Here is an 18,139-nt window from a genome sequence, read left to right as displayed (position 1 = left end):
CTATTAAATGTTGGCTTGGAAACTCTGAAAATGCTATCTCTACAACCACATTGATTCATTGTGCGCTACAAATAATATGTGAAAACACTGCCATAGTGATATTCCTATTGCATATATATTTGAGTAACAGATTTTGGTACAGATTTTAAGATAATTACTGCAGACTGCAGATGACTTCACAACTGTGAGTGTGTTAGCAGATCCAGGGCTGTTTACCAAGGAGGATTGGCATGTTTCATCCATTTTAATTTTAATATTTCTAACATTGTACTGGTGAAGTAGTAAACGTCTTCCTGCCAACAAGCCTTCCATACCACATTTCTCTTTTCAAATAACATCGTAACATGGAGTTTGTCCATTTTGTTGACACTTTATTCAAACTGATTAAAACGATTTTGTTTTTCAATCCCGCCTCTCCCACACACACACACACACACACTGTTAAACTAGCCCTTAAGCGCACACACACACTACCCCAGTTTAACAGAGTTTACGCCTAACCTGGAAATAAGTCTAGTTATGCAACAAGCTTTCAGAACTGGCCTAGATACCAGCTGATAACATTTTATCCCGCTCACTCCCTCCCTCCCCATCTCTCCCTACCTCTTTTACTCCTTTTTCCATTTCTCATTAAAAAAATTCTGGTAACACTTTACTTTTGATCATTATGACCATCCTGTGTCACTTTACTTGGACCAAGAAAATACACTTTATGACACTGTCAAGAAGCATTATGACCATCATAATCATATAAGCCAGATAGGCCTAGACGTACATGCCTTTATATCAGTCATCAGTCAAAAAGAGGGTGTCTTGTCCTGCTCCTGAAATCTGCTCCTGCATTCATCCCAGTCATCAGCAACAGAGCATTGGGGTAGGTGCATGTCTAACATCAATATGTGCGCAATTACAATGATAATAGAAATGTATTTATTTTTTATATAACATAAACACACTGTTGACACGTAGGCTATGGTGTAATGGAATGTTTTGCCTTGTGTGGTAGGTTTTGTGGGTTTTGACACTTATATAGGTGTCATAACCAGCAATAAAGTAATGCAATTTTTGTCACAACAGGTCTAAATATGTGTCATGACCGTGTTAGGACCATATTATAACAGGTTATGGCAAGTTATGTCAGCTGTTATGACATTTATGACTGTCGTAACATGTTATGACGCTGGGTGTCATGTAAAGTGTCACCTTTTTTCTTATTTTCTTCCTCGCACCCTTTTTCCTCTCCGTCTTTCTCTCTCTCTCCCTCCCTCCCTTCTGCTCTCCCTCCACCCTCTCCCCCCCTCTGTCTATCTGTGTAAGTAGGGCAGGCTTCACCCTCTCGTGTCGTTTTTCACCCTAAGCAGTGTGACGGGGCCTGTTCTGCCATTGGTTTGGAGTCTCTCCTCTCCCTCCCAGTAGACTGTGACCAGATAACAGGCTGAGGCTGACTATGGTCATGGTCTAATTGTTTTCTGCATGCATGGGGCACACAGCGATTAAGAGAGAGAGAAATTGAGAATTCCGGTCTTGAATCCCTTGTGTTGTCATAGGCTGTTTGCATAGTAGAATGGTGTAAACAACAATGCGTTTTCGACCACAGTTTTCCCATGACTTAAATGGCGTGTGGAGAAACAAACCAGGTGACTACGTAGGTGACTTTAGGTCATCTCCATTGTAATATTCAGTGTTAAAGTGGCTATTACATTACCTGAACTGCCCTTGTCTGAAGTAGGCGCTGCAGAGAGTGTATACGTTAATGATATGTACTTAGTGGTACTATAAACACAGCAGAGCAGACCTGTCTTATTTTGATCAAATAGATCAATTACCTGAACCTCTGTGTTTAGCCCAATGGTCATTTAGCAGATGCTTTTATCCAAAGCTGTCTTACATTTATCACATGTATTTCTACCATGCGGGAATCAAACCCACAACTGTGGTGTTGTGAACACTTAGCCATCAACAATAATGTCTATTGTAATCAATTTGGTAAAGTATGCTACACACAATAATACACAATCATTCATGTGGCATAAAATAACGTTCCCTCCTTGTAATCTTTAGTTGTAAATAACATTACTTCCCTGTACCTTTTTTGTTTTCCTTTTGTGCTAGCGTTCCTTCATCTGCCGTCTGACGGAGGACAAGAAGTCAGAGAAGTTTTTCCGGGTGTTCTATGACCGGATGAAGCTTGCCCAGCTGGAGATCAAAGCCACGGTGACAGTCAACACCAGCGACCTCGGCAACAGGAAAAGAGACGACGACACCCCCGACAAGGACGTGCCCGTCCGCAAGAAAGGTCAGAGGTCAACCAAAATCCAAATGTCCACCTCATATCAGCCGTTATTGGGTTTTGAGGGAGTAGGATGAAGTTACCCCATGACACTTATCTAAGGTCAATTTCTCTCTGAACACATTAGCAATAAATAATAACTGCCACAAAGAAGTCTTTCTTTTTATCCCAGTACCTAGATTTGTGATGATTTATAGACTTTGTGGACTGGTTCCCTCCCTGTGTCTCTGCAGCTAAAGACTCAGTGGTAGTGGTGACAGATGAGGCGAGAGAGCAGCTGCTGGAGGCCTCGTCGGCCACTAAGAAAGCCTTCAACTCGTACCGCCGTGAGGCCGACCCCGATGACCACTTCTCTACGGCTGATGGCACACCCAGCACCGGGGACAAGGGCCAGGACGATGGAGAGATGAGCTTTATCATCGTCATCATGCAGCCCATCCTGCGCTTCCTCCAGCTGCTCTGTGAGAACCACAACCGAGACCTGCAGGTCAGTCAGCCAGCCCAACACCAGGGGAAGCTAGCCCTCACAGACACTGCCTCTTTAGTCTAATTTATACCTTCCGTGAGGTAAGATGGAGGCGCTGAGGAGGGTATGCATCTTGCCGGTTCCTGCTCGACTTTGCTTTTTATGGCTATTCTTCCATTAATCATTACTTTGTTTGCTCAGAATTTCCTACGACTGACAAACACTTCTAGATCACTTCTCTCTCATCCTCCCAGATCTGGGATACTACATTCGCTCCTTTGTTCCCCGCACAGCGGACTTACCCTTTTCTGCTGTCCAAGATGACCGAAGGCAACGCCGGCGATGACGGAAAGGGGGACTCCAAGCTAGGCTAAAAGACGGGCTAAGCAGCCTCCTCTTCGTAGTATCCTGATAGCTAATGTCCAATCGCTGGAAAATAACCTTTGTGAACTCAGAGCAAGGCTTCAATCGCAGAGTTACATCAGGGAATGCTGTGTCTGTTTTTACAGAGACATCAAATCAAATTTTATTTGCCACATGCGCCGAATACAACAGTGAAATGCTTACAAGTCCTTAACCAACAATGCATTTTTAAGAAAAATAAGTGTTAAGTAAAAAATAATAACATACAGCCACATGCAAACACCAAGGCGGCACTCAGCGAACTGTACAAGATCATTAGCCAGCAAGAATCTGCTCACCCGGAAGCAGTCTTTATTGATGCAGGTGATTTTAACCAAGTCCCCACCTGCTTCAAGGAGACCACCATCATCCCAATGCCCAAGAAAACAAGGTGACATGCCCAAATGACTATCGCCCCGTCACACTCACCGCAGTCATCATGAAGTGCTTCTAGAAGCTGGTCATGGCCCACATCAAGGCCAGCATGTCAGGCACACTGGACCCACTCCAATTTACCTACCACTCCAACAGATCCACGGAAGATGCCATTTCCATAGCTATTCACACTGCCGTAACACATCTGGACAAGAGGAAAACTTACTGTATGTGAGAATGCTGTTCATTGACTACAATTTAGCATACAACACTATTGTTCCCTCCAAGCTCAGAGCCCTGGGTCTGGACACCACCCTCTGCAACTGGATGCTGGACTTCCTGACGGGCAGACCACAGGTTGTGAGGATTGGCAACAACACCTCATTCACACCGACTCTTAACACATGGGCCACCCAGGGGTGTTTCCTCAGCCCTCAGCTGTACTCCCTGTTCACCCACGACTGCGTGGCTTTGCACGGCACCAACTTTATCATCAAGTTTACTGACAACACTACGGTTGTAGGTCTGATAACCAACAACGATGTGTCAGCCTATAGGGAGGAGGTAAGTGAACTGGCATTGTGGTGCCAGGACAAAAACCTCTCCCTCAACATCAGCAAAACAAAGGAATTGATTGATGACTTCAGGAAGCAGAGGAGGGAACATGCCACGATCCACATCAACGAGACTACAGTAGAGAGAGTATGCAGTTTTAAGTTCCTCGGTGTCCACATCACCAAAGACCTGACATGGACCAACAACACCACTACTCTTGTTAAGAGGGCACAACAGCGTCTCTATTTCCTAAGGTGGCTGAAGAAATACTACCGTTGCACCATCGAGCAGTTGTACCGGTTGTATCACGGCCTGGTAAGGGAATTGCTCCGTCCACGACTGCCAGGCCCTCCAGCGTGTGGTGAAGACGGCCCAGTACGTCACTGGGACCGTGCTCCCACCCATCCATCCATCCATCCATTCTCCACACCTTAGTACACATGCACTCACTCACGCACGAACACACAAACACACCCACACAGACATTCATGCTACACACACATCACAACTGCTCCTACCAGACTCTTATTATGATTGCTAAATACTGCACAATTTAAACACTTGCCCCCCCAATCCCCCCTTCCCCAAAACACGTGTAAATATTGGACTATAAATTGTGCCTCCCTGTATTATAGATATGCTAACATGTTTATTCTGTTCTACTGAGCCGTTTACTTTATGTTCATATTCTTATCTTTTCTTATTTCTTATTGTTGTTGCAATGCCGAGGAGGAACCTGCAATTAAGCATTTCGTTGGATGGTGTATACCATGTGTGTCCCGTACATACGACGAATATAACGTGAAACTTACGTACGTGCGCAATGGATGGCGTTGTGGTCTACGAGCCATTTAACATTGCTGCTAGTGCTCATGAAGATTAGTGGGATGACCATGAGGTGTAGTACGTAGGCTAGTTAGTCAATAGCTGGATGTATCCACCATTGAGCAGGTAATTGGCCCTGTAGAAAATCCCTCCAGCTCAGTCTTCAGGTTATCTGCTGGTCTCCTGCTCCGGCCAGTCTCTTGCGTGTGGTCTGTGTGGGCTGCTGCTGTGTATTCACCGTCTGAACTGAGCTGAGTCATCTCCCCTGGGCCAGAGGTGGTGGGAGGATCAGGAGTAATACGATAGATGGTTATATTCAGTAATGGAGGCCTGGCCGTCACGTCTCTAATCTAACAGTTAGCTCAATACAATGGTCCTGATTACCCAGTGACGCATGCATGGATGTTCTCTGTGTACTCTAAGGAGTCAGGGTCACCCTGTCCTCATTTTGATGTTACCTGAAAGTCTCTTCAGTTCAGAGTCAGACACACTTTCAATGCACATTTCCCTTTCAATACACAATGTAAAGTGGGATTGTTTTCCTGTAAAGTAAAAAATGGTGTGTATAAAATGTGTTGACTTTGCGTTCTGATGTTTCCTGCCCTTTCCCTTCCCTCACACTTGCCGCTTTCCACTCCAGAACTTCCTTCGGTGTCAGAACAACAAGAACAACTATAACCTGGTGTGTGAGACACTGCAGTTCCTGGACTGTATCTGTGGCAGCACAACGGGAGGCCTGGGTCTACTGGGACTCTACATCAATGAGAAGAACGTGGCTCTCATCAACCAGACAGTAGAGAGCCTGACGGAGTACTGCCAGGGACCCTGCCATGAGAATCAGGTACTGGGATGGGTCTTGGCCTTTAGAACTACAACTAGCTAACTACCCTTGTCATTAGAACTAATTAGCTATGGGCCTTTGTCATTTTCTCATTAGAACTACAAGCAGATACAGTGTGGGCCCATCCCATAAGACAGGGATCATCAACTAGATTCAGCCGCGGGACGATTTGTTTCTTGAGCGGTTGGTCCGGTAGCCGGAACATAATTACAAATAATTTGTAGACTACAAATTGGCCGCAAGAAGGCCAAACAGATATAATATTTGACAAAAACATAATAACGTCAAACCTTGCTTACATTTGTATAAGATCACGTGTCTATTATGTTTGGAAATACTTGGGAACAGATTTATCACTTGGAGCTGATTTCCTGGTGTTTTTACAGTTTTTTATGTCCAACAATAAAAAAACATGTTTTATTCTCAGATAACTTGGGGGGGCCAAATAGATCCACCTGTGGGCCAAATTCGTCCCGCAGGCCGCCAGTTGGAGAACCCTGCCATAAGAACTAGCTACAAGCACATATGCATACCATAGGAACCAGTTATGGACTCCTGTCCTGGGTCCGCTTCCATTTCCATCCATACTACTGCTACTGTCATTGGGTGGATTGACAGGGTCCAGACATGCATAGTTCTTGATCTAGTGTTCTCCTCCGTGCTTTATAAAATTGACCCAAGTTCTTGTTTCCTTGCAGAACTGCATAGCCACCCATGAGTCCAACGGCATTGACATCATCATCGCCCTGATCTTGAATGACATCAACCCACTGGGGAAGAAGAGGATGGACCTGGTGCTGGAACTCAAGGTAGCCCTCCTTCACATTTGGTCTGCGTCTAAAATGGCATCTTAATCTTAGTCTCTATGTAGTGCTGTACTTCTGACCAGATTAGTGTAATATATAGGGAATTGGGTGCCATTTTGGAAGCCGCCTGGGTCTCCACACTAAGCCTACCAGTAGTAAAGCTACTTTACCTGGACAACTCATTCATCTCTCCTAAGCTAGCACCTTTGGTGCCAAAACAAATATCTGCAGAGTGCATTTTCACTCTAAGCCCTGTGGATTCTGTCTGTTTTATTTGGAAGGAGGAACAGAAACAGCTCAGAAAGGATTTGATCTTTAACTTTAGACGTATCTCATTACAAGAGCATAATGGTTTAATATCATGGAAACGTATTTCTCTCTCTCTCTCTCTCTCTCTCTCTCTCTCTCTCTCTCTCTCTCTCTCTCTCTCTCTCTCTCTCTCTCTCTCTCTCTCTCTCTCTCTCTCTCTCTCTCAGAACAATGCCTCCAAGCTGTTGCTGGCTATCATGGAGAGTCGCCATGACAGTGAGAACGCTGAGAGAATCCTGTACAACATGAGGCCGAAGGAGCTGGTGAGCCTCGTGTCCCCACAAAACTCTACGTGACCATATAAGTCCCCATTCAGCCCCACAAATCCCCTTTCATCCCCAGACGTCCCCATTCATCTGAAAAAGTCCCCATTCATCATCCCCACCAGTTCCCAGAAGTCCCCAATTGCCCGACAATTAAAGGCCACTTTAAAATGTGCAGTTTTGGCACACAACACAATGCCACAGATATCTCAAGTTTTGAGGGAGCATGCAATTGGAATGCTGACTGCAGGAATGTCCACCAGAGCTGTTGCCAGGGAATTGAATGTTACCATAAGCCACCTCCGTCGTTTTAGAGAATTTGATGGTACGTCCAATCGGCCTCACAACTGCAGACCACATGTAACCACGCCAACCAGGACTTCCACATCCAGCTTCTTCACTTCTGGGATGGGACCAGCCACCCGGACAGCTGATGAAACTGTGGGTTTACACAACCAAAGAAGTTCTGCACAAACTGTCAGAAACCATCTCAAGGAAGCTCATCTGTGTGCTCGTCATCCTCACCAGGGTCTTGACCTGACTGCAGTTCGGCGTCGTAACCCACTTCAGTGGGCAAATGCTAACCTTCGATGGCCACTGGCACGCTGGGGAAGTGTGCTCTTCACGATTGAATCCCGGTTTCAACTGTACCGGCAGATGGCAGACAGCGTGTATGGCGTCATGTGGGCAAGCGGTTTGCTGATGTCAACGTTGTGAACAGAGTGCCCCATGATGGCGGTGGGGTTATGGTATTGGCAGGCATAAGCTACGGACAACAAACACAATTGCATTTTATCGATTACAATTTGAATGCACAGAGATACCGTGACGGGATCCCAAGGCCCATTGTCGTGCCATTCATCCGCCGCCATCTCCTCATGTTTCAGCATGATAACGCACGACCCCATGTTGCAAGGATCTGTACACAATTCCTGGAAGCTGAAAATGTCCCAGTTCTTCCATGGCCTGCATACTCACCACACGTCACCCATTTAGCATGTTTGGGATGCTCTGGATCGACGTGTACGACATTGTGTTCCTGTTCCCGCTAATATCCAGCAACTTCGCACAGCCATTGAAGAGGAGTGGAACAACATTCCACAGGCCACAATCAACAGCCTGATCAACTCTATGCGAAGGAGATGTCAAGCTACATGAGGCAAATGGTGGTCACACCAGATACTGACTGGTTTTCTGATCCACACACTTTTTTGTAAGGTATCTTTGACCAACAGATGCATATCTGTATTCCCATGTGAAATTCATGGATTAGGGCCTAATTTATTTATTTAAATTCCCCCTGATTTCCTTATATGAACTGTAATTCAGTAAAGTCTTGCATGTTGCATTTATATTTTTGTTCAGTGTAGTTCTATCCTCCTGAGACAGTCAGTGTTTCTGGTCAGGTATAAAGCGTTGAAGGTAATGGTTCTGTGGGTGGTGTGGTCCTCAGGTGGAGGTGATCAAGAAGGCCTACCTGCAGGGAGAGGTGGAGTTTGAGGATCCCGAAGAGGACGACGATAGTGGGGAGGAGGAGGAGCACGATGCTGCCTCCCCCAGGAACGTGGGCCACAACATCTACATCCTGGCCCACCAGGTAGAGGACAGGGCCTAGTTTACCCCAATGATACACATGGTTTTATGGATAACCAACCATTTGAGGTATATAAGTTCTCTCAGCAGAGTCAGATGCAGTCTCCTGTCTTGCCTGCCATACTCCTTACGAGTGATTTCACCCCTTATTTGACCTTTGAACCCTGTAGTTAGCGCGCCACAACAAGGAGCTGCAGGTGATGCTGAAGCCAGGCGGGACCAACGGAGAGGGAGACGAGGCTCTGGAGTTCTACGCCAAACACACTGCTCAGATAGAGGTCAGTGACATCAAACACATACACTCACACAGTTTACTAACTAGATATCCTTAACTGTCATTGACACAAATGTGTCCTTTTGCCATAGAGCAGTGTTTCCCAATCCTGGTCCTGGGGCCCAAAGGGGTGCACATTATGCCTGGGCGATATACCGTATACCTGGGTATTTCAAAATACCGACGGTATTATTTTCATTACCGTTTATGATTTTCAATACCAGCCTCACGGGGGTGCGTGGAACACCGCTGCTTATAACTATAAATTAAGTACTACTATAAGAAATCTAAGATGTGTCATATAAACTGTATCGTGCTCAGGGCTCAAGCTAAGCATTTGGTTTGCTAACTTGCTAGCTAAGTGGCTAGATATCAAGATCAAGCTTCTTGGTTACAGTAGAGACATTCAATACGCTCCTGGATCAAGATCCCTGTTGCCTAAATAGTTTTGTGCGTCAAAAATGTGTATATATATATATATATGTACAGTGGCTTGCGAAAGTATTCACCCCCCTTGGCATTTTTCCTATTTTGTTGCCTTACAACCTGGAATTAAAATGGATTTTGGGGGGGGGTTGTATCATTTCATTTACACAACATGCCTACCACTTTGAAGATGCAAAATATTTTTTACTTTGAAACAAACAAGAAATAAGACAAAAAAATGAAAACTTGAGCAAACTCACTCCCCCAAGTCAATACTTTGTAGAGCCACCTTTTGCAGCAATTACAGCTATACGTCTCTTGGGGTATGTCTCTATAAGCTTGGCACATCTAGCCACTAGGATTTTTTCCCATTCTTCAAGGCAGAACTGCTCCAGCTCCTTCAAGTTGGATGGGTTCCGCTGGTGTACAGCAATCTTTAAGTCATACCACAGATTCTCAATTGGATTGAGGTCTGGTCTTTGACTAGGCCATTCCAAGACATTTAAATGTTTCCCCTTAAACCACACAAGTGTAGCAGTATGCTTAGGGTCATTGTCCTGCTGGAAGGTCTCAAATCTCTGGAAGACTGAAACAGGTTTCCCTCAAGAATTTCCCTGTATTTAGCGGCATCCATCATTCCTTCAATTCTGACCACTTTTCCAGTCCCTGCCGATGGGAAAAACATCCCCACACCATGCTTCACTGTGGGGATGGTGTTCTCGGGTGATGAGAGGTGTTGGGTTTGCGCCAGACATAGCGTTTTTCTTGATGGCCAAAAAGCTCAATTTTAGTCTCACCTGACCAGAGTACCTTCTTCCATATGTTTGGGGAGTCTCCCACATGGCTTTTGGCGAACACCAAACGTGTTTGCTTATTTTTTTCTTTAAGCAATGGCTTTTTTCTGGCCACTCTTCCGTAAAGTCCAGCTCTGTGGAGTGTACGGCTTAAAGTGGTCCTATGGACAGATACTCCAATCTCCACTGTGGAGCTTTGCAGCTCCTTCAGGGTTATAATAATAATATGCCATTTAGCAGACGCTTTTATCTAAAGTGACTTAGTCATGTGTGCACACATATTTACGTATTATCTTTGGTCTCTTTGTTGCCTCTCTGATTAATGCCCTCCTTGCCTGGTCTGTGAGTTTTGGTGGGCGGCCCTCTCTTGGCAGGTTTGTTGTGGTGTCATATTCTTTCCATTTTTTAATAATGGATTTAATGGTGTTCCGTGGGATGTTCAAAGTTTCGTATATTTTTTTGTAACCCTATAATCTGTACTCCACAACTTTGTCCCTGACCTGTTCGGAGAGCTCCTTGGTCTTCATGGTGCCGCTTGCTTGGTGGTGCCCCTTGCTTAGTGGTGTTGCAGACTCTGGGGCCTTTCAGAACAGGTGTATATATACTGAGATCATGTGACAGATCATATGACACTTAGATTGCGCACAGGTGGACTTTATTTAACTAATTATGTGACTTCTGAAGGTAATTGGTTGCACCATATCTTATTTAGGGGCTTCATAGCAAAGGGGGTGAATACATATGCACGCACCACTTTTCCGTTATCAATTTCTTATTATTTTTTTAAACAAGTTATGTTTTTCATTTCACTTCACCAATTTGGACTATTTTGTGTATTTCCATTACATGAAATCCAAATAAAATCAATTTAATTTACAGGTTGTAATGCAACAAAATAGGAAAAATGCCAAGGGGGATGAATACTTTTGCAATGCACTGTATGTATGTATGTATGTATGTATGTATGTATGTACGCTACCAGTCAAAGGTTTGGACACACCTACTCATTCAAGGGTTTTTCTTTATTTTTACTATTTTTTACATTGCAGAATAATAGTGAAGACATCAAAACTATGAAATAACACATATGGACTCATGTAGTAAACAAATGTAAGTATATATTTTATATTTGAGAATCTTCAAATAGCCACCCTTTGCCTTGATGACAGCTTTGCACACTCTTGGCATTCTCTAAACCAGCTTCACCTGGAATGCTTTTCCAACAGTCTTGAGGGAGTTCCCACATGGTAGTCATGCTGGTTAAGTGTGCCTTGAATTCTAAATAAATCACAGACAGTGTCACCAGCAAAGCACCCCCACACCATAACACCTCCACCTCCATGCTCCTCCAACACCTCCTCCTCTCTTCTCCAGACCATCTCCAGTGACCTTCTCCCTTACCTCACCTCGCTCATCAACTCATCCTTGACCGCTGGCTATGTCCCTTCCGTCTTCAAGAGAGCGAGAGTTGCACCCCTTCTCAAAAAACCAACACTCGATCCCTCTGATGTCAACAACTACAGACCAGTATCCCTTCTTTCTTTTCTCTCCAAAACTCTTGAGCGTGCCGTCTTTAGCCAACTCTCTTGCTATCTCTCTCAGAATGACCTTCTTGATCCAAACCAGTCAGGTTTCAAGACTGGTCATTCAACTGAGACTGCTCTTCTCTGTGTCACGGAGGCTCTCCGCATTGCTAAAGCTAACTCTCTCTCCTCTGCTCTTGTCCTTCTAGACCTGTCTGCTGCCTTTGATACTGTGAACCATCAGATCCTCCTCTCCACCCTCTCCGAGCTGGGCATCTCCGGCGCGGCTCACTCTTGGATTGTGTCCTACCTGACCGGTCGCTCCTACCAAGTGGCGTGGCGAGAATCTGTCTCCACACCACGTGCTCTCATCACTGGTGTCCCCCAGGGCTCAGTTCTAGGCCCTCTCCTATTCTCGCTATACACCAAGTCACTTGGCTCTGTCATATCCTCACATTGCCTCTCCTATCATTGCTACGCAGACGACACACAACTAATCTTCTCCTTTCCCCCTTCTGATAACCAGGTGGCGAATCGCATCTCTGCATGTCTGGCAGACATATCAGTGTGGATGACGGATCACCACCTCAAGCTGAACCTCGGCAAGACGGAGCTGCTCTTCCTCCCGGGGAAGGACTGCCCGTTCCATGATCTCGCCATCACGGTTGACAACTCCGTTGTGTCCTCCTCCCAGAGTGCGAAGAGCCTTGGCGTGACCCTGGACAACACCCTGTCGTTCTCCGCTAACATCAAGGCGGTGACCCGATCCTATAGGTTCACGCTCTACAACATTCGGAGAGTACGACCCTGCCTTACACAGGAAGCGGCACAGGTCCTAATCCAGGCACTTGTCATCTCCCGTCTGGATTACTGCAACTCGCTGTTGGCTGGGCTCCCTGCCTGTGCCATTAAACCCCTACAACTCATCCAGAATGCCGCAGCCCGTCTGGTGTTCAACCTTCCCAAGTTCTCTCACATCACCCCGCTCCTCCACACACTCCACTGGCTTCCAGTTGAAGCTCGCATCTGCTACAAGACCATGGTGCTTGCCTACGGAGCTGTGAGGAGAACGGCACCTCCGTACCTTCAGGCTCTGATCAGTCCCTACACCCAAACGAGAGCATTGCGTTCATCCACCTCTGGCCTGCTGGCCCCCTTACCTCTGCGGAAGCACAGTTCCCACTCAGCCCAGTCAAAACTGTTCGCTGCTCTGGCACCCCAATGGTGGAACAAGCTCCCTCACAACGCCAGGACAGCGGAGTCACTCACCACCTTCCAACGACACTTGAAACCCCACCTCTTTAAGGAATATCTGGGATAGGATAAAGTCATCATTCTACCCCCCCTTACCCCACCAGCTAAAAAAATAACATATTGTAAAGTGGTTATCCCACTGGCTATAAGGTGAATGCACCAATTTGTAAGTCGCTCTGGATAAGAGCGTCTGCTAAATGACGTAAATGTAAATGTTATGGTGGGAAATACGCATGCGGAGATCATCCGTTCACCCACGCCGTGTCTTACCCACACCGCGTCTCAGAAAGACACGGCTGTTGGAACCAAAAATCTCACATTTGGACTCCAGTCCAAAGGACAAATTTCCACCGGTCTAATGTCCATTGCTCGTGTTTCTTGGCCAAAGCAGGTCTCTTCTTCTTATTGGTGTCCTTTAGTAGTGGTTTCTTTGCGGCAAATCGACCATGAAGGCCTGATTCACACAGTCCCCTCTGAACAGTTGATGTTGAGATGTGTCTGTTACGTGAACTCTGTGAAGCATTTATTTGGGCTGCAATTTCTGAGGCTGGTAACTCTAATGAACTTGTCTTCTGCAGCAGATGTTTCTTGGGTCTTCCATTCCTGTCGCGGTCCTCATGAGAGCCAGTTTTATCATAGCGCTTGATGGTTTTTGCGACTGCATTTGAAGAAACGTTCAAAGTTCGCGTATTGACTGACCTTTGTCTTAAAGTAATGATGGACTGTCATTTCTCTTTGCTTATTTGAGCTGTTCTTGCCATAATATGGACTTGGTATTTTTCCAAATAGGGCTATCTTCTGTATACCCCCCCCCCTACCTTGTCACAACACAACTGATTGGCTCAAACGCATTAAGAAGGAAAGAAATTCCACAACTTAACTTTTAAGAAGGCACACCTGTTAATTGAAATGGATTCCAGGTGACTACCTCATGAAGCTGGTTGAGAGAATGCCAAGAGTGTGCAAAGCTGTCATCAAGGCAAAGGGTGGCTATTTGAAGAATCTCAAATATAAAATATATTTGGATTTGTTTAACACTTTTTTGCTTACTACATGATTCCATATGTGTTATTTCATAGTTTTGATGTCTTCACTATTATTCTACAATGTAGAAAATAGTAAAAAGAAAGAAAAACCCTGGAATGAGTAGGTGTGTCCAAACTTTTGACTGGTTCTGTATGTAGATAGATAGATATATGTGTGTGTGTGTGTGTTATTATAATTTATTTGTGAAATAGCGCCCCTTGTGTGCACTTCCGGTAATACCGCATACCCCAGTATTGTACAGAAACGGAATGACGGTATGAAAATCTGGATACCGCCCAACCCTAGTGCACATTTTTGTTTTTGTCCTAGTACCGACACACTTGATCCAACTAATTAACTCATCAAGCCTTTGATTAGTGGAATCAGGTGTATTAGTGCTAGGGCAAAAAACTAAATGTGCACTACTTTGGGTCCCCAGGACCAGGATTGGGAAACACTGCCGTAGAGAGATTTCAGTTCTTCTAAATCTGAGGCCTAATGGAATACTCCAAGCCTGGAGCTAAATTACACTGTCCAGGCCCACTCGTGCTCCCCAAACTGGGGCCTAAGTCGCTGGTCCACTCTATACTTATGGAGCTGACAGTGACGGCGTGTGTTCCTGTGTGTGTCCTCCTCTCAGATCGTGCGTCATGACCGCACCATGGAGGAGATCGTGTTCCCTGTGCCCAACATCTGTGAGTTCCTGACCTGTGAGTCCAAATTGAGGGTGTATTACACCACAGAAAGGGACGAGCAGGGTAGCAAGATCAACGACTTCTTCCTCAGCGCTGAGAACCTCTTCAATGAGATGAACTGGCAGAAGAAACTACGAGGTAGCTAGCTCTTCAAAATGGCCTCTCAGGAGGGTTTTACTCATTGATATTCATCTACTTCCTCTCAAAGTTGACTGCATTAACTTGATGCAGTCTAAATAAAATAAAAAATATATATAAAAGTGGTATGTTATGTCAAAACTTCCTAGTGATCTAATGACGTGACCCAGAGAAGCTGTGAAAGGGTTAATGTTGCTGTTGCAGGGCTAGTATTAATAGAGCCAGTGTCATCCTCTCTCTGTGTGTTTTGGCAGAGGCTAGTGTTTCACTATTACACCTCCTCTTTCCATTGTCTGTCTGTTAGTCTTGTCAGTCTGTCAGTGGGCTGTAGGGGCATTCCGCTACATCTGGGCCGTGAAACAGTATGAATCACAACTGAGAGCACAGCACACACACGCACACATTTACAGTAATACACACTCTCACATACACACTACACACACACACAATTACACATTGTGCATACACAGACACATGCCCACACACTTTCTCTCACTGTCAGACAGACAGAAAGAGAAAAGTCCCTCGTCTATTTTCTATTTTCCAATAAAACCAATCTGAAAAACGACACAGAATAGCGTCTATAAACAGTGCCAGCAGGCCAGATTGGCTGTCATCTGTGGGGAGGGGAGGTGACAGCCAGCTTCAGTAGAGGAAAGGTTACAGTGAGATGTCTAATGGTCATGTTCCCCATGGGTGTCTAGTCCTAAACCAACATGAACAGCAGAGACATTCAACTCCCCTCTGCCTTTGTGGTTCTTTCCTCCCCACTTAAACTTCTAATAAAAATATTGAAATACTTATAATGATGTACATTTTCTTCACTCAATTCTAGAAATGGCACCTGTTAAGTGTAATATTTGACCATTGAACACTTTATTCTATAATAAAAATGTATGTGCTTTAATACTGAGCCTTTCTGTTATTGCACACTTACAGTACGAGGCACTGATACACTGTATCACACAGCTTTCACACACCACTGCCCTCCAGCTATGAGTACTACAGGATATACAGAGCCTGCTGTAAAGTATCATACCAAATAAGGAAATGTCCAATAGATATGCTGTTATTGGTAAAATGTGTAATGTCAAGTTTGTTATTTCTCTTTTTTCTTTTTTGTTCTCTTTCTCTCTCTCTCTCTCCTCTTTCTCCCCCCTACCGCTCTCCCTCTCTCTCCCCCTACCTCTTTCCCCCCTTCCCTCACTCTCTCCTCTTTCTCCCCCCTACCGCTCTCCCTCTCTCTCCCCCTACCTCTTTCCCCCCTTCCCTCACTCTCTCCTCTAGCCCAGCCTGTACTGTACTGGTGTTCCAGGAACATGTCATTCTGGAGTAACATCTCCTTCAACCTGGCCGTCCTCATGAACCTGCTGGTGGCTTTCTTCTACCCCCTGGAGGGGTTGCGTGAAGGTCAGTCATGTGCCAGCGATTTTCTAGCTTTAACCTTTAACCCCTGTCTCTGGTCCAAAGCATTGACCACTCCCACCCCAGCCTTGATTGTCAAGCCACATTCAATACTAACCCTGGACATCAGGGTATTTCATTGATTTTCAAAATATTGAACATGGGTTCAAGATTTACATGCTGTAGCTATGTCCTTTTGAATCATCTGATTGTGGTATTCATTCATTCTGTCTATGCATGTAGTGTCAGTTTAAGAAAACACTTTCACAAATGAACCATTGTCTACATGTACCTGGTCACTAGGGACATCTTATGTACCTTCAATCAATGCTCAGACTCTTCCCTGTATATGAAGGAGTTTTAGGAGATTTCAGGTTTTTGCTGTTTCCATTGTGGATTCTTTCATGTGTGTTGATGGCATGGTCTGTTTATGTGGGCGCTTCGGCCCCGGCTCTGTTCCCCTCAGAGCGATCAAGCATATTTGTATGTCCCTTTGAAGTGCTGGTGTAGAGCATTGGATCAGAGGAAGGTTGCGTGAGTCGCACACACAACACTGAGGGCTGAAAACAGGAATAACAGAGGACGGCTTAGGTCTCTGTGATATGATCCGGCCCAGTTGCACTGTATCACATGGACTTCTACATGTATTTCAGTGCAACTGGATGGCTATAATATTTTTCTCCATTTTGTGCCTTTTTATAGGTGTTCCTCTACTTGTGCATTATGGAACATTGAGTGCACAATAACTGTGGAACATTTTGTTAAGTCATTGTAGACAATGGACTGATGTGTTTATATTACACTGTGTGCTTGTAGTTTTGTAGTTTTATAGAGGCTTATTTAGATAACACATTATTTCCTTAATTATGCAACAGAAATGGTACTCACACTCAAGTTAAATGTATTGTACAATTTTGTATGGAGGGAAATTGTATCTGTGTAAACACATGGCAATAATATTATTAGCTATGAGTATTTCAATGTGAGGGATTGACGCTATACTTATACAATATTGCCATATGCTAACTTTATTACCTCTTCACAAGCGTAAATATTTCCAAACAGTACACCAGTAAGTCTAGGTACCGGGCATTCTGATCTCTGGGGTTTAGAATGTAAAATATTCCCGTTGAGACATTTTGGGCTCTGGGAAGTGACCCAAAATCCTTTGCCTTCCCTTCCCAAACTCCCCCTGACCCAGTGATCTCCGTCCTTCGTCTCATCCTCTGACCTATTGACCTCTGACCTCAGGCCACCTGACTGGGATCAGGATCACAGGCTAAAAATCTCTCCTCTGTCTTCTTTCTCTGTCTCTCTCTCTCTCTCTCAAAAACTACAGAGATGTTATCATGTGGAAAAGTAACCCTCATCAACCCCATTTCAATGTACTTGAATGCTATTATACGCAGTCACACTAACTACTGTAACTGAGTGGAGTAGCATGGCTGTGGATGAGGCCTCTCTTGTAGACTACAGCAGTATTACAGCACTGTACAGTTCAGCCCAGTGTGCGTGTGTTTCCCGCCCTACAGTACAGTAGAGCTGTGTGAAGGGGGGTTAGGGGATCACGTGAGGCCCCACATACCTTTGGCCTGGTTCAGCAACTCTGTTTATGGCTCAGGGCCTCAATCGCTCGCTCGCTCGCTTTCTCTCTCTCTCTCTCCCCCCCGCTCTGGAATGAGGGATGGAAATTAGATAAGAATGCTCAAACTAGATCAGTGTGTGCCACTGTCTGCCTGTTGACGAGTAGGGGCTTATGTCACTCAGGACCCCACACGCCTAGCCTAGCCTGACACAACACATACAGTACAGTCGCCCGCAGACACTATACATGGAGCTCTTATCACACACACCCAAGCAGAGCATGCAGACCCCAGACA

General features: G+C 45.1%; 1 protein-coding gene across 1 annotated transcript in view; it reads left to right on the top strand.

The window, feature by feature from the left end:
• LOC311134346 (inositol 1,4,5-trisphosphate-gated calcium channel ITPR1-like) overlaps nucleotides 1-18,139 on the top strand; it is a 144,099-nt gene that overhangs the window by 98,656 nt on the left and 27,304 nt on the right. The window contains exons 43-51 of the mRNA XM_084167995.1: nucleotides 2,113-2,296; nucleotides 2,524-2,777; nucleotides 5,554-5,754; nucleotides 6,453-6,563; nucleotides 7,037-7,132; nucleotides 8,586-8,729; nucleotides 8,896-9,003; nucleotides 14,663-14,855; nucleotides 16,143-16,265. Coding sequence (XP_084024121.1) covers nucleotides 2,113-2,296; nucleotides 2,524-2,777; nucleotides 5,554-5,754; nucleotides 6,453-6,563; nucleotides 7,037-7,132; nucleotides 8,586-8,729; nucleotides 8,896-9,003; nucleotides 14,663-14,855; nucleotides 16,143-16,265 — 1,414 coding nt within the window. The remainder of the gene's footprint in view (nucleotides 1-2,112; nucleotides 2,297-2,523; nucleotides 2,778-5,553; nucleotides 5,755-6,452; nucleotides 6,564-7,036; nucleotides 7,133-8,585; nucleotides 8,730-8,895; nucleotides 9,004-14,662; nucleotides 14,856-16,142; nucleotides 16,266-18,139) is intronic.

Source organism: Coregonus lavaretus, assembly GCF_964263955.1.
Source record: "Coregonus lavaretus genome assembly, chromosome: 8".
In the NCBI taxonomy this organism is placed as follows: Eukaryota; Metazoa; Chordata; class Actinopteri; order Salmoniformes; family Salmonidae; genus Coregonus; species Coregonus lavaretus.
The sequence above is the reverse complement of the archived record's forward strand: the minus strand, read 5'-3'. Positions and strand labels throughout refer to the sequence as shown.